Consider the following 16,713-nt stretch of genomic DNA (forward strand, 5'->3'; position numbering starts at 1 on the left):
CATTTTCTACTTGAAACAGTGGGATATAGGTTTTTCTGGTAGAAGTAGGAAACTTAAAAGATGTTTACTTATGTACTATAATTATAGTTTCATAAAACCTTTGAAATGATAACTCCATCATAACTGAAATAATGTAGGAAAATTGCTAATTTTCTAAGACATTCCAAATTACCTCCGTTCTAATGTTGGAAAACTATAATTAATACTGAATTAAATTATAAAATTTAGTTACACTCTGCCTTGCTATGCAAAGGATTGGACATGGCAAACAATAATAATTGTAAAAATAAAAGCAAAAGATTAAAAGAAATCATCAAGATCAAAGAAAAACAGTTAAAAATCAACACAAGGGAAAGAAAAGATCAATAAAGACAAATATTATCATTAAAGATCTTTTGTAATTTTAGGTGTTGACTATTATTTTATTAAATAAAAAGTTAGAAAGCCGGGCGTGGTGGCGCAAGCTTGTAATCCCTGCACTTAGGAGGCTGAGACAGGAGGATCGCGCAGGTTCAAAGCCAGCTGTCTGTCTTAAGAGACCCTGTTTCCAAATAAAATATCAAATAGGTCTGGGAGTGTAGCCCGGAGGTAGAAGGCCCCTGGGTTACATCCCCAGTACCACACACACACAACAAAAGTTAGAAAATAGAATAAATGCAAAAGTTGGTTATCAATCAAACACAGCAAAATCAGGATGAGGTGCTACATCAGCCAGTCAGGATGAAATGTTTATCAGCCATGTGACTTAGAAAAGACGTTAAAAATTACATATATGTATATATGTAATAATACTAGAACCCAATATATTGTTTATAATAGAACACTGTTAATTATGGAATATGGAAGTCTAGATGTGAAAGGATTGATCCATTTATTTATTTTTATTTTTTATTTATTTTAATTTTTGGTGGTACTGGGGTTCCTGGAAGCCCTTCTACCTCTGGGCTACACTCCCAGACCTATTTTATATATTTTTGAAACAGGGTCTCTTACGCCAACGAGGCTGGCTTCCAACCTGCGCGATCCTCCTGTCTCCGCCTCCCAAGCGCGGGGATTACAAGCGTGCACCACCACACCCGGCGGATTGATCCTTTTATATAGATGGTATCACATACTTCATGAAACACTTATTACTTAATCATATCCTAAACTCAGTAGGGATCAGAAATACTGTAAATGAAAAGGTTACTACTCAAGCCGGGCGTGGTGGCGCACACTTGTAATCCCAGCATTTGGGAGGTTGAGACAGGAAGGATTGTGCAGGTTCGAAGCCAGCCTCAGCTACTTAGTGAGGCCCTCTGCAACTCAGTGAGCCGGGCGTGGTGGTGCACGCTTGTAATCCCCGCGCTTGGGAGGCTGAGACAGGAGGATCACACAGGTTCGAAGCCAGCCTCAGCTACTTAGTGAGGCTCTCAGCAACTTAGTGACCCTGTTTCCAAATAAAATATAAAATAGGCCGGGCGTGGTGGCGCACGCTTGTAATCCCCGCGCTTGGGAGGCGGAGACAGGAGGATCGCGCAGGTTCGAAGCCAGCCGTGCGCTGGCTTAGGAGACCCTGTTTCCAAAATGAAAATGTAAAAATAGGTCTGGGAGTGTAGCCCCGAGGTAGAAGGGCTTCCAGGAACCCCAGTACCACCCCCCCAAAAAAAATAGGTCTGGGAGTATAGCCCAGAGGTAGAAAGCCTCTGGGTTCTACCCCCAGTACCACACACACAAAAAAACCCCCACAAAACTCCCACAAAAAAAAACAAAAACAAAACAAAACAAAAAAACTCAGTAAGACCCTGTTTCAAAATAAAGAATAAATAATATGGCTGGGAGTGTAGATCAGAGGTAGAATGCCCTTGGCTTCCATCCTCAGTACCCCATCCCCCCACAGCACTCTAGCCAAATGTGGCACACACCTATAAATTGGGAGGCTGAGACAGGAAGATTGTAGATTCTCAGCCATCCTTCTCACCTTAAGAAGGCCCTCTGCAACTTAATAAGATGCTGTTTCAAAATTAGAAAATAAAATAGAGCTGGGTGTGGTGGCATATGCTTATACTACTACTAGTATTTGGGAGGCTGAGACAGGAGGATCATGTAGGTTCGAAGTCAGCCTCAGCTAATACTTAGTGAGGCCCTTTGCAACTCAGTGAGACTCTGTTTCAAAATAAAGAATAATAAATAGGGCTGAGGGTGTAGCTCGGAGGTATATTGCCCCTGGGTTCCATCTCCGGTAACACACACACACACACACACACACACACACACACGAAAAAATAAAGGAAAAGAAAATAGGGCTAGGGGTGTACCTTGGAGGTAGAATACCCCTGAGTTCAATCTGCAGTAACACACACACACACACACACACACACACACACACACACACACCTCTAAAATATGCCCCTAAAACAAACTCTATGAGGACAGTGTTTTTCAGTTTGTTCTATTCAGTGTTACAGTCCCTAGGCCTTGTAAATTTGTAAGTGCTCTATAAATATTTGTTGAATGAATGAATGCTTCCAGATCAGGGAATTACATATTGTCAAACCTCAACGTTTCTATTCCTGAGTAAAGGCTTTTTTTTTTTTTAAATTTTACATCACAGTGAAGTCAATGGCACTGTCAGCTGCTAAGACAGCTGAAAGAAGAGCTCATTAATTCTTTTTCCATTTATAAATGTCACTAAAGGTTTTAACACACTAGAAAAATGAACAGCTGCTCCCTTGTTAAAACAATAAATGACTCATTTCTCTTTACACGTAACATGTAACATTTGAAAAGATTACTGAGTGAGTCAGATGCAGACACCACGATTTGACATTTAAGATGATTCCTTAGTAGCTGGCAATTTTATAAAGCCTTTTTGCTTGAGAAGTTGTATTTATTTATTTATTTGGTGGTACTGGGGTTCCTGGAAGCCCTTCTACCTCCGGTCTACACTCCCAGACCTATTTTTACATTTTTATTTGGAAACAGGGTCTCCTAAGCCAGCGCGCGGGGCTGGCTTCGAACCTGCAAGATCCTCCTGTCTCTGCCTCCCAAGCGCGGGGATTACAAGCGTGCACCACTACGCCCGGCCTGAGAAGTTGTATTTAAACAATATTTATGACAGCTTTTTATTTGTGACTCCTTATTATAGGTTACAATAACTTCATCTCTTAAAGCATGGAAATCCTTTTCCACTTTAAGAAGCCCATTTCAGACTTTTTTTTTTTGGTGGTACTGGGGTTCCTGGAAGCCCTTCTACCTCTGGACTACACTCCCAGACACCTATTTTTTATATTTTTATTTGGAAACAGGGTCTCTTAAGCCAGTGCGGCTGGCTTCGCACCAGCGCGATCCTCCTGTCTCCGCCTCCCAAGCTCAGGAATTACAAAAGTGTGCGCCACCACGCCTGGCTCTGTTCATTGATTTTTTTTTTTTTTTTTTTTTTTGGTGGTACTGAGGGTGGAACCCAGGGGCTTCCTACCTCCGGGCTATACTCCTAGACTTGTTTTATATTTTATTTGGAAACAGGGTCTCACTAAGTTGCTGAAAGCCTAAGGAGCTGAGGCTGGCTTCGTACCTGTGTGATCCTCCTGTCTCAGCCTCTCAAGTGTGGGTATTACAGCGTGCGCCACCATGCCCAGCTGTTAATTGATTTTTTTTTTTTTTTTTTTGGTGGTACTGGGGTTCCTGGAAACCCTTCTACCTCTGGGCTACACTCCCAGACCTATTTTTATACTTTTTTAAATTTGGAAACAGGGTCTCTTAAGCCAGCACTGCTGTCTTCAAACCTGCATGATCCTTCTGTCTCCGCCTCCCAAGTGCGGGGATTACAAGCGTGCGCCACCACGCCCGGCTGTTCATTGATTTTTAATACACTCAGGGTACACTAGGTTGTATGTACAGCGTCTGTCTATGGTTGTGTGCATAGTTGCATATGTTTTGGTTGGCTTTGTTTTACTACTTGTACATCTCATCAGCATGGGTTGGGAGAAGCTGGTAGGGGGTGTGTGAGTGATTTTTTAGATGACTCATATTTAAGTGTTTTTACACATTCATTCCTTTCCCACTAGAGAAAGAGGGTTCCTTTGGCTAATTCCAATTATTCTGTACAAAGCTTTTTACTGAAGCAATAGACAAAAATACTGAATAATGCTAAAGAGGTCGCCATTTTGTTTTTATTTTTATTTTTTTGCGGTAATGGGAATGGAATCCAAGGGTATTCTACCTCTGAGTTACACCCCAGCCCAATTTTTTTTTTTTTTTAAATTTTGAAACAGAGTCTCACTGAATTGCAAAGGACCTCACTAAGTAGCTGAGGCTGTCCATAAACTGCGATCCTTCTGTCTCAGTCTCCAAATGCTGGGATTACAAGCGTTTACCACCATGCCCGGCTCACCAAATTTTATATAGCTAAAAAAATCAGAAAAATAATGTACTATTTTTGAAAACTTCAAAAAATGTTTCAATGAATACAAACAGGGAGAAAGTAAATAATTGAAAGAATCTACTTTCTTATGAAATAAATGCATTCTTGCCCAAAACATATCAAAATTATCTACAAACTAGTATCCAAAATGACTAGTTTGGATGCTACAGAGGTCGATACTTTTATACAGTTATACTTTTTAGTTTTTATAAAAATGATACCCTAAAAATGGCATTTAAGGAATGTAATTTGTATTTTAGCTTACATTTAGTTATCTGATAATATATTTAAATCATATTTTTGTTAAGAAAGAAATTCTTTGATTATTCCAAAAGAATAGCCTTATTTTTAAAATAATACCTTCAAAACAATAAATAGTGCTGCACAAATTCTTTATTAAACCCAACATGATACAATCATTTAATATTTGACAACTAATATTTTACAATTATTACATACAAAATAAACATTTATAAACCAGATACATTTCGATTACAATTTAAAGTATAACTTTTAGAAAACTGGCAGTTTTCTAAAAATGTTTTTCCTTAATCACTAACAAACTTTTTTTTCTTAAAAGGTTTAAATATAAAAGCTGTAAATATAAAACCTATTCAATGATTTATAGCAGGGAACTATTGTCTTTAATCTTGAGATATCTTTAAATAGAATCCAGCTCAACTCAAGATCAACTAATTACTTCCCAAAGTCCCTGCAGTGTGAATCCATCCTTCAATTTCTCTATTGCAAGCCCCAGTTCTTCTGAAAATACAGGTTCACGATCTTGTTGCTTTTTGGGAGGTAAGAGGATGAGATGGGAATAGAGAAGGTAGGCAAGGAAAGGGAAAAAAAATAGGTTTCACATAAGTTTGTGAATGCTAAATGTTGGAAAATAGAAAGTTTAAAAAGTATACTCTATGTAAAATTTCCTTACCTTATTGCCATCAGCAAAATAAGCCTATAAGACAAAGAAAATTATATTTTATGTATTTGACATGAAATAGATCAGTGGGCTAAGGAACAGGTAATTAATTTGCAGAAATGATGTTGCAACTATTTCATATTCTCTTATTGTATGTTGAATGATTTTCCCATCTATTTCTATAATGCTGGCATAAAATTTATTTCTTCTGTCAATTAGTATTAATGTCTATAAGAGTTATGCGTTAAGCTCTACTAATGTGCCTTAAAATTAATGTAGGATTAGCTTTGTTAACTTGAAAGGAAATAAAAAGAGTGATGCTGGCAAAACAAAACAAAGCAATCAGTACTTCAATGTGTCAGCAAATGCATAGAGTGGGAAGTAGTTGTAGTTTATAATTAAACATTTTACACTGATTCCACACATTTGAAAGCATCTGTTACCAGAGAGGTATTCTGGTCACATTCATCGGCCACAGCATAAAGAAAGTATTACTATGCTGGGTGTGGTGACACACGTTTATAATCCCAGCATTTGAGAGGCTGAGACAGGGGAATCATGGTTCACGGCCAGCCTCAGGTACTTGGTGAGGCCTTTGGCAAATTAGTGAGACCTTGTTTCAAAATAAAGAATGAAAAAATAGGGCTGGGAGATGTAGCTTAGAGGTAGAATGCCCCTGGGTTCCATCCCCAATATTGCAACAAAACAAAACACAAAAAACAAAGAAAGCATTACTGTTATATTGGTTATTAATTAATAATACCAATTTGGAAAGGGAGTTTCTCATTCAAATATATATATATATATATCCCTTTAAAATACATAAATTAAAATTATAAAGATTAATTATGGAAAGTATATATTTTATTTATTTATTGGTGGTACTGGGGGTAGAACCCAAGGGCTTTTCTACCTCTGGGCTATACTCCCAGACTTATTTTATACTTTATTTGAAAACAGGGTCTCACTAAGTTGCTGAGAGCCTCACTCAGTAGCTGAGGCTGGCTTAGAATCCCAAGCACTGCGATTACAAGCGTGGGCCACCACGCCTGGCGAAAGTATAGATTTTATTTTATTTTATTTATTTATTTTTTATGGGACTGGGGATGGAACCCAAGGATATTCGATCTCCAACCTATACCCCCTGCCCTATTTTTTATTCTTTATTTTGAAACCAGGTCTCACTGAGTTGCAGAGGGCCTCACTAAGTAGCTGAGGCAGTCTGCTAACCGCTATCCTCGAGTTTCAGCCTCCCAAATGCTGGGATTAGGAGTGTGTGCCACCACGACGCCTGGCTTGAAAGTATAGATTTTTTTTTTTTTTTTTTTTTTTTTGTGGTACTGGGGGTGAGGCTCTCTAACTCCGGGCTATACTCCGAGACCTTTTTTATATTTTATTTGGAAACAGGTTCTCACTAAGTTGCTAAAAGCCTCACTAAGTAGCTGAGGCTGGCTTTGAACCCGTGCGATCCTCCTGTCTCAGCCTCCCAAGCAGGTTTGAGGACAGCCTCAGCAATAACTTAGCGAGACTCTCAGCAACCTAGTAAGACTCTTTTTCAAAATAAAAAATAAAAAGGGCTGATATGTATCTCAGACGTAGATTGTCCCTGGATTCATTCTCCAGTACCAAAATAAAAAAGTATTGTCACAAAAGAAATTCCCCACTTAAGAAAAAATTATCCCCAAGTCAGGCGTGGTGGCCCATATTGATAATCCCAGCATTTGGGAGGCTGAGACGGGAGGATCGCGGTTCGTAGCCAGTCTCAGCTACTTAGTGAGGCCCTTTGCTACTCAGTGAGACCCTGTATCAAAATAAAGAATAAAAAATAGGGCTGGGGGTGTGGCTCAGAAGTAGAATGCCCATGGGTTCCATCCCCAGTACTGAAAAAAAAAAAAAAAAAAAACAACCAAAAAACCCTCGATCCACACATGGTGGCATGTGTCTGATCCCAGTACTTGGGAGGCTGAGATAATGGATCACAGGTTCAGGGCCATCCTTGGCAACTTAGCAAGACCCTGTTTCAATATAAAAAAGAAAAAGGGATAGGGAGTACCTTGGAGGTAGAAATCCCCTGGGTTCAATTTCCAGGACAAAATAAATAATCCTCAAATTCACGTCAAAAAAGTCTCTGAGTTCACTAGGGATGGAGGAGCCCATCTTAATTCTAGTGCTTGGAAGGCTAACACAGGAGGGTCACAGGTTCAAGGACAGCTTCATCAACTTGGTGAGACTCTCAGTAACCTAGTAAGACCCTGTCTCAAAACAAAAAATAAAAAAGGCTGGGGGCCGGGTGTGGTGGCGCACTCTTGTAATCCCTGTGCTTGGGAGGCGGAGCCAGGAGGATTGTGCAGGTTTGAAGCCAGCCGCGCTGGCTTAAGAGACCCTGTTTAAAAAAAAAAGGCTGGGGATGCATCTTGGAGGTAAAACCCCTCTGGGTTCAATGCCCAGTACCACAAAAAACCAAAACCAAAACAAGGTCTCATGTTCTACAGTGTTTTACACACACTATTATTTAAGTAAGCATGACTCAGATACAAAACATAAGAAACTTAGTAGTCCTCCTTTGGGTTGCTCACCACAAAAGCATCCGTGTGATCATCAGAGTCTATTTCTACATCATCTTGAACTTGTTCAACTGTCAGAGCTTCAAGGGGCTGTGGCTAAAAAAAGACAACAAATGTCAAAATGTATCAGAGACAAAACAATTTTAGAAAATGTATTGTCAGAGCTGTAAACTTATAAAAGGACAACACAATTATAACCACTCAACTCTTATAAAAAAGTCACTGTATAATTTATCTTCTATTAAAACTAACTTCAGTAATTCAATTAGTTGGTTAAACTTTAAGCTGTTAAATCTGAGGTTAATATAAAAATTATAATGAAAAATTTACATATTTATTTATTTTGTGGTACTGGGGTTCCTGGAAGCCCTACTACCTCTGGGTTACACTCCCAGACCTATTTTTTATATTTTTATTTGGAAACAGGGTCTCTTAAGCCAGCGCGGCTGGCTTCGAACCTGCGTGATCCTCCTGTTTCTGCCTCCCAACTGTGGGGATTACAAGCGTGCGCCACCACACCCGGCATATGGAATATTCTAAAGGTGAAGCCAAACAAAATATAGTGCCGATATTTACTGTGTTTAGTTTTCAAACATTTGGGTATCTTTATAATACTAGGTACTATGACAGTACTACCAAAGGCATAAAATCCCTGCTCTTACCCACAAAAGGTTTACAATCTTCTGAGAGTTGAGAGAAAATAAAATTATTAGATTGAATCATATGAAATTGCCACTCGTAAGAAATGGCCAAATATTAACTATCATATGGTTCAGTGTACGTAAACTGGCTGTAACAAATGCAGTATTTATTATAAGAGTTTAGCAGTAGCAGGACTCTGGCCTTGTGAAATTTTCATGAAGAAAAGGCTGGCATATGGCCGGGCGTGGTGGCGCATGCTTGTAATCCCCGCGCTTGGGAGGCGGAGACAGGAGGATCGCGCAGGTTCGAAGCCAGCTGCACTGACATAAGAGACCCTGTTTAAAAAATATAAAAATAGGTCTGGGAGTGTAGCCCGGAGGTAAAAGGGCTTCCAGGAACCCCAGTACCACCAAAAAAAAAAAAAAAAAAAAAGAAAAAAAAAAAGGCTGGCATATGATCTGAGCCTTTAAGAAGAAGAGGGTGGTCTCCGTGAGGCAGGGTTAGGGGAGAGGGTTCTCCTGGCAGCATCAGCAAAGGAGGGAAATGACAGGCTGTGGCTGAAGGACGAGGAGAGCGTGCTCAGGAGGAAGAGGAGCAGGGCTTCCGTCCTGAACAACCCCAGGGAGCAACACACCAAAGTCAAGGTGAACAATGTGCATGGGCTGAACAATGAGAGACAGTGGCTTCGTAGATAAGGTGGGAAACGCAGATTAGGGTCTACCGAGATTCCTTAAAGGCAGCCCAAATAATCTGAACTTTTTTTTTTTTTTTGCAGGTCTGGGATGGAACCCAGGGTCATTCGACCTCCAAGCTACACCCCCAGCCCTATTTTTTATTCTTTATTTTGAAACAGGGTCTCACTGAGTTGCAAAGGGCCTAAGTAGCTGAGGCTGGCTGCAAACTGCGATCCTCCTGTCTCAGCCTCCCAAAAGCTGGGATTTCAAGCGTGTGCCACCATGCCCGGCCAATTTGAACTTTTTAAAGAGGGGAAGTGATGTTTGTGGAGAAGTACATTGCTTGCCAGGAAGTGATCTAATCCCCTAATCTGAGGATAGCCTCAGTGCTTCACCCATATTCACAGCCCTATGACTGTACAGGTAAACTGACATATGGAAGCCGCAGTTTTCTTGACTGTGAGATGGGCACCGTGGAGAGGATTAAGGGACATGATGCACATGAAGCTCTCAGAGCAGTGACTGGCCAGCACTGTGGATGTCCACAGGTAATCCACAGCCCCAAACTGTGGCTATTCAGAAGAGCCTAGCAAGTGCGACTTGACTGCTGTAAATACAGTCATTCTACCAATAGACAAGGCCAGTGGCTTCGTGGAGGTCATTACAGTGGAGGACACAGATCAGTGTTATCATAATCATAAAGGAAGTAGGGGGTGATGGGGAAGGGTTGCTATTTTAAAAGGGCAGACGCCGGGTGTGGTGGAGCACGCTTGTAATCCCCGGTGCTTGAGAGGCAGAGACGGATTGTGCAGGTTCAAAACCAGCCACGCTGGCTTGAGAGACCCTGTTTCCAAATAAAAAATTATAAAAATGGGTCTCGGAGTGTAGCCTGGAAGTAGAAAGAAGGGTTTCCAGGAACCCCAGTACCACCAAAAAAAAAAAATGGTCAGGAAGACCTCTCTGAAGACTTCAGATGGCAGAGAGACGGGCCTGCCATGAGGGAAAGAGCTACGTGGCTAGATATCAGCATGTACTAGAGGGGAGAAGAGGAGAACCGACAGGTAGAGAGAATGGCAGGGGAAGTAGCCTATCGAGCATAATTTTGGGAGAGAGGGTTTCTTCATTTTATAATGAAGTTGAAGCTCAGATGTGCCTAGGACCACAAACAAAAGGGGAAACTAGGATTAGAAATCAGGTTTCAAGAACCATCCTTCTTCCATAACATCATTCCCTAAGCAATAATAACAGTAGTAACTGCAGTTAGAATGGAAAGAAATAGAAACAGAGAAGAGACTGGCATTACTGATGCAATGTTTAAATAATGATGGTGGGGGGGATGGAGGCAAATTCCAAGGTTTTGAGCACAACTAACTTTAACAATGCTGGAAAAAAAGGATAAGTCAGCAGGATTTTTTTTCCCCCCAGTAGCGTTGGGATGTAAACCGAGACATTCTGCTTCCAAGCTATGTCCCAGACCTATTTTATTTTATTTTTATTTTTTGTGGGTCTGGGGATGGAATACAGGGGCTCCGAACTACATCCCAGCCCTCTTTTTTATTCTTTATTTTGAAACAGGGTCTCACTGAGTTGCAAAGGGCCTCACTAAGTAGCGGAGGCTGTCCTTGACCTGCGATCCTCCTGTCTCAGCTTCCTAAATGCTGGGATTACAAGCGTGTGCCACCACGCCTGGCTATTTTTTTATTTGGAGATAGGGTCTTGCTAATTTGCTGAGAACCTTGCTGAGTTGTTGAGGTTGACTTTGTATCTGTGATCCTCCTGTCTCAGCCTTCCAAGTTCTGGGACTACAGCATGTGTCATCATGCCCAGCCAGGATACTGCTTTGTGAGGGAAAAAAAAAAAAAAAAAGATGAGGCCACTTTTAGGCATGCCAAGTTTGAGATGCTCATTTTAGGCCTGGTGCATCTTACTTACCTGGATAGTTACTTGCTTACCTAAATTACAAAGGTAAACTCTGAAATAAGAAATTCAGTTTACATTATTTAGAATCCTCATCTATGTGACAATATTCACAAGGATCTGGAACCAAAATGAGCTGAGTATGTCAGGATCAGAAAGATGATTTGTTAGCCATCTGTAACGGTTCAAGATCCGGAAGCTGGAGGAGCAGGTGCTGTTACTGAGGAATCCACGAAGAGCCTGAAGGGTAGGATGCTTGCTGAAGCCAGAGGGTGTGACTCTGGAGCCACTCTCTGCCTGCTTCCTGGTCCCCTCTGCTCCCAAGATGGAGTCCAAGGGCAGAGAGAGAAGATGGCTGTGGCGTGGCTCCACAGGCTGAGCGCCCCTCTAGTGCACAGTGACGGCGCCAGCACGGCTCCAGAGAGCCAGGGGAGCTGCGGCACGGTGGTCAGGGATGGGACCAGGGTGAGCCAAAGGAGCCAATGGCGCCTCTGACAGAACGAACAGTGACCGAGCCTGTGATGGAGTGGATGGCAGAGGGCACCAGAGAGGGTGGACGGACACCAGTGGCAGATCCAGAGACCAGGATCCCAGCGGAGAGGCCAGCCGAGCCAAACGAGGGCTGATGTGGTTGGAGAGCAGGGACTGGCGTGGCAAGCAGAAATCATATGGAAGGCAAAGAACAGATGTATGGGCATGGAATGCAAAACATTTCAAAATGAGCTGGTTGTGGTGGCACATGCCTAGAGTCCCAGCTACTCAAGAGGCAAAGGCAGGAGGATTGGTTGAGCACAGGAGTTTGAGACCTGCTTGAGCAATGTAAGATTCCATCTCAAAAAAAAAATTTCTTTTTCCAAAGCCATGATGGCAGAGGCACTGTTCAAGAGGAAAGGACAGAGACATAGTGATGGAGCGACTCCTGGGGGTGCTGGTCTGCAGGCAGCGGGGGTGCAATGGCATCCAGGAGGTCTATAATGTTTGTCCATGCGGTGGGGGGCACAGGAAGTATATGCTGACAGAGTGAAAGACTCAGGCCTGTCTGCATCAGAGGAGCTGCACGTGGAGACTTCTCTGGATAGGCTGCTCCCCTAAGGGTAGGTATGAAGGAATGAGGATGAAGCAGCCTGTTAGAAGACAGGCAACAGTCACCAATTAAAGATGGTCCAGGGGCCACACTCACTTGAGGAGTCTGTATATTCATCATGTTAACAGTTTCAAGTTACGTGGTACGCAAAGCCAGGTGTAGTGGTGCATGCCTGTAATCCCAGTATGTGGGAGGCCGTGACAGGAGGATTACAGGTTCGTGACCAGCCTCAGCAACTTAGCGAGGATGCCAGCAACTTAGTGAGACCCTGTTTCCAAATAAAAACTAATATAGGGCTTGGAACTGGGCACAGTGGTGCATGTCTGTAATCCCAGTACCTGGGAGGCTGGGATGGGATAATTAGAGGTTCATGGCAGCAACTTAGTGATGCCCTCCACAACTTAGTGAGTCCCTGCTTCCAAATAAAAAGTAAAATTGGGCTGGTGGTACAAGTTGGAGGTAGATTGCCCCTGGGGGTTCAATCCCCAGTAAAACACACACACACACACACACACACACACACACACACACACACACACACGGTTTCACATATTGAACAGATTACCTTTTCTTCCATTTCATAATCTACTCCAAATATAGGACTGGCAGAATAGACTTTGTGAAGTGAATTGATTTCCTTAACTGATTCTTGTAGTTTTTCCACGGGGTCTATTTTAAAGCCAAGAACATATCCTCCACTCTACAAGAAGAAATAAAAAAGAAAAGAGCCTGAGTATGTGTATATACAGTATATGATAAACTACAGCTCTGATGATCTTTATTTTAGAGCACAACATGCAAGTTTATTTTTAAAAACAAACTCCTTACTTTAAAATCAAAAGTAAAAAGCACGTATAGAAGTAAAGAGTACAGGATCCCCTCATGTAGTCATCATGGAGCTCCAAGCAACAGCAACAGGTGGCCGAGGCTGCTTCATCTTTTCTCTTCCCTGAACTTCTATCCTCCCACCCAATCACACAGGATTATCCTGAAGCATACCCAAATATCACATGATTTCACTTATAAATATGAGCTGATCTTTCAAAATTACAAAAAGCTACACTGTAGATGGTGAAGGCAAAGGGAACTAAGTTTTTTAGAGTTACACCTTCAAAAAACATAGACTACACATGAGAAGAAGTGGCCTGAGGCTATCTCCTTAAAGAATTAGGAAAACTTTATTATTATAGGTTGTTAGGAGTATCAAAAAATTAAGTAGCATACTGTAATAGGTAAGAACACATGCTTGAGTTGACAGCACATGTGTCTGGATTCTACAACTAATTTACTAACAGTATGATTCTGGGAGACTTACTTTTCTTAACCCTTTTTTTTCTGCATGTGGTACTGGGGATTGAACCCAGGGGCATTCTACCTCTAATCTATGCCCTCACCCCTATTTTATTTTTTATTTTGAAACAGAGTCTCACTAAGTTACTCTGCCCTGGCCCTGGAACCTGAGATCCTCCTGTCTCAGCCTTCCAAGATTACATGCATGTGCCACTGTGAATGGTTTTCCTTAACCTACCTAAGCCTCGATGTTCTAACCATAAAATGCTTATCAAGTTGTATTAAATAAGATAAATACACACACACACACACACACACACACACACACACGTCCATATGTCCATATATATATAGCTTGGTACAGTTTTTGGAACATAATAAGTACTCAATAAATGGTAGTCTAAGCAATGGGAAAGGGGTGAGTTGTTTTAGAAGTTAGAAGTGATTTTTTTGCCAGGCGTGGCGGCGCATGCTTGTAATCCCTGCACTTGGGAGGCGGAGAGAGCAGATCACGCAGGTTCAAAGCCAGCCTCTCTGGCTTAAGAGACCCTGTTTCCAAGTAAAATATAAAATAGGTCTGGGAGTGTAGCCCGGAGGTAGAAGGGTTCCATCCCTAGTACCACCAAAAAAGGTTCCATCCCCAGTACCACCAAGAAAAAAAAAAAAAGTTAGAAGTGATTTTATAACTTCCTTTTGTGTGGGGGGAGTACTAGGGAGAACCCAGGGACTCAGCATGCTAGGAAAGCACTGAGCTATATGACCAGCCCATCTAACCCACTTTTTTTTTTTGTGTGTGTGTGGGTCTGGGGATGGAACCCAGGGGCATTTGACCTCCGAGCTATACCCCCTGCCCTATTTTTTATTCTTTATTTTGAAACCGGGTCTCACTGAGTTGCAGAGGGCCTCACTAAGTATCTGACGCTGTCCTCGAACCACGATCCTCCGGTCTCAGCCTCCCAAATGCCGGGATTACAAGTGTGCGCCACCAAGCCCAGCCCATCTAACCCACTTTAAAAAATATATTTTAAAATATTTTATTAAAGTAATTATAAGCTGAGCATGATGGCTCAGATCTATAATCCCAGTACTTGGGAGGCTGAGGCAGGAGGATCACAAGTTCAAGACCAGGCTGTAGCACTTAGCAAGACTTTCAGAAACCTCTTAGAGAGACCTATTTCAAAATAATAAAAAAAATAAAGTTGGGTGTAGTGGCGCACACTTGTAATCCCTGCGCTTGGGAAGCAGAGACAGGAGGATCGCGCAGGTTCGAAGCCAGCCACACTGGCTTGAGACTCTGTTTCCAAATAAAAATATAAAATAGGTCTGGGAGTGTAGCCCGGAGGTAGAAGGGTTTCCAGGAACCCCAGTACCACACACACACACAAAATATATAAATATATAATATATATATATATATATTATATATATAAATAAATAAAAAGGGCTGGGGGTATAGTTCAGAGGTAGAATGCCCCTGGGTTCAATCCTCAGGACCACAAATAAAAAATAAAAAAATAAATGTAGCTCTGAAAAAACATGACCTAATGGAGATGTAGCAGTTTAAAATTAGATACAGTATAATCAGTGTTTGGGAATATAAAATCTTAGAGTATTCATGTATGATTCTATATATATCTGTGTTTTTGAAAGTCTTATGAATCAATCAGTTCTGCAATCAAAATCCAGCCCCAGCACTTCAGCTGAGAAACCATAGACAAAGTCCTAACTTCTCCAGAAAAATAGTAACTATATCAGAGTTGTAGACTAAGGAAATATATGAAAGTGTTTAGCACAGTGACTCGATCTAATTAAGTAAGCGAGTCAGGTACTATGGCACATGTCTGTCATTCCAGCTACCTGTGTGCTGAGACAGAATAGCAAGTTCAAGGCCAGCTGGACAGCTTAGTGAGATCTTGTCTCAAAATGAAAAAAAGTTGGAGATGTAGCTCATTGGTAGAACACCGCTGGGTTTGATCTCCAGAACCACAAACAAAAAATAAAAATAATCACAATGATAATAATGATATATCTGTCCAATAAAAAAAACACAGGCAAAGCTGGGCATGGTGGTATACACTTTAATCTTACTACTTGGGAGGCTGACACAGGATGATCGTAGTTTCATGAACAGCCTCAGCTACTTAATGAGGCCCTCTGCAATTTAGTGAGACTGTGTTTCAAAATAAAGAATAAAAAATAAGCTGGGCATGGTGGTGCACACTTGTAATCCCAGCATTTGGGAGGCTGAGACCAGAGGATCGTGGTTCACGGACAGCCTCAGCTACTTAGTGAGGCCCTCTGCAACTCAGTGAGACCCTGTTTCAAAATAAAGGATAAAAATTGGGCAGGAGGTGTAGCTCGGAGGTCGAATGCCCCTGGATTCCATCCCTAGACCTGCAAAAAAAAAAAAAAAAAAAAAAAAAGGAATAAAAAATAGGGCTGGGGGTGTATCTCAGAGGTAAAATTCCTCTGTGTTGCAACCCCAGTTTTGAAAAAAGAAACAAACAAACAAACAAACAAATATGAAGTGTATTCAGACACTTTCCATACCTTCATATTATCTTCATTAGCTAATATTCTTTTTGGATGTAAACTTCTAACTATATATAAATAAAAGTAAAAACCTAGGCCATCATATAATTTTTTAAATCTACCAAAGGTTAATAAAAATGTAAAATAATCTTACCTGTTGAGAGCTTTCTATGACAAGAGCTAAACCAAATTTTGAATCTCTAATCTTTATTGAACGCTAGATAAAAAAAGAAAAAATGCATGTTTTTATTATATGATAGTAATGACTCTTTAATACAAGTTTTTAAGTTTTTGTAAAAAACAACTTTCATAGTCTAAAAAACAGAATTCTCTCCTTTCCTTTATTAAAAACAGAGCGTGAAACCAGGTGTGGTGGTGAACACTTGTAATCCCAGCATTCGGGAGGCTTAGACTGGAGGATTGCGGTTTGCGGATAGCCTCAGCTACTTAATGAATAAAAAATAGGGCTGGGAGTGTAGTCAGAGGTAGAATGCCCCTGGGTTCTATCCCCAGTACCGCAAAAAAAAAAACAAAAAACAAACCCAAACAACAACAACAAAAACAACAACAACAACAACATATACCGAGAGAGAGAGAGAGACAGAGAGAGAAAGACAGACAGACAGACTGAGAGAGAAAGAGAGAGAGAGACAGAGAGACAGAGAGAGACACACACACACACACAC

General features: G+C 41.2%; 1 protein-coding gene across 1 annotated transcript in view; it reads right to left on the bottom strand.

The window, feature by feature from the left end:
• Positions 1–5,090: 5,090 nt before the first annotated feature.
• The window catches only part of BBS5 (Bardet-Biedl syndrome 5), a gene marked incomplete at both ends in the record, with an annotated part of 35,310 nt that continues 23,687 nt past the window's right edge, over positions 5,091–16,713 (bottom strand). Inside the window, 5 exons of the mRNA XM_080719943.1 lie at positions 5,091–5,192; positions 5,337–5,360; positions 7,901–7,984; positions 12,771–12,905; positions 16,182–16,244. Of these exons, the coding sequence (XP_080576069.1) occupies positions 5,091–5,192; positions 5,337–5,360; positions 7,901–7,984; positions 12,771–12,905; positions 16,182–16,244 (408 nt within the window). The remainder of the gene's footprint in view (positions 5,193–5,336; positions 5,361–7,900; positions 7,985–12,770; positions 12,906–16,181; positions 16,245–16,713) is intronic.

This window comes from Muscardinus avellanarius (genome assembly GCF_963383645.1).
Source record: "Muscardinus avellanarius genome assembly, chromosome: 2".
Classification (NCBI taxonomy): domain Eukaryota; kingdom Metazoa; phylum Chordata; class Mammalia; order Rodentia; family Gliridae; genus Muscardinus; species Muscardinus avellanarius.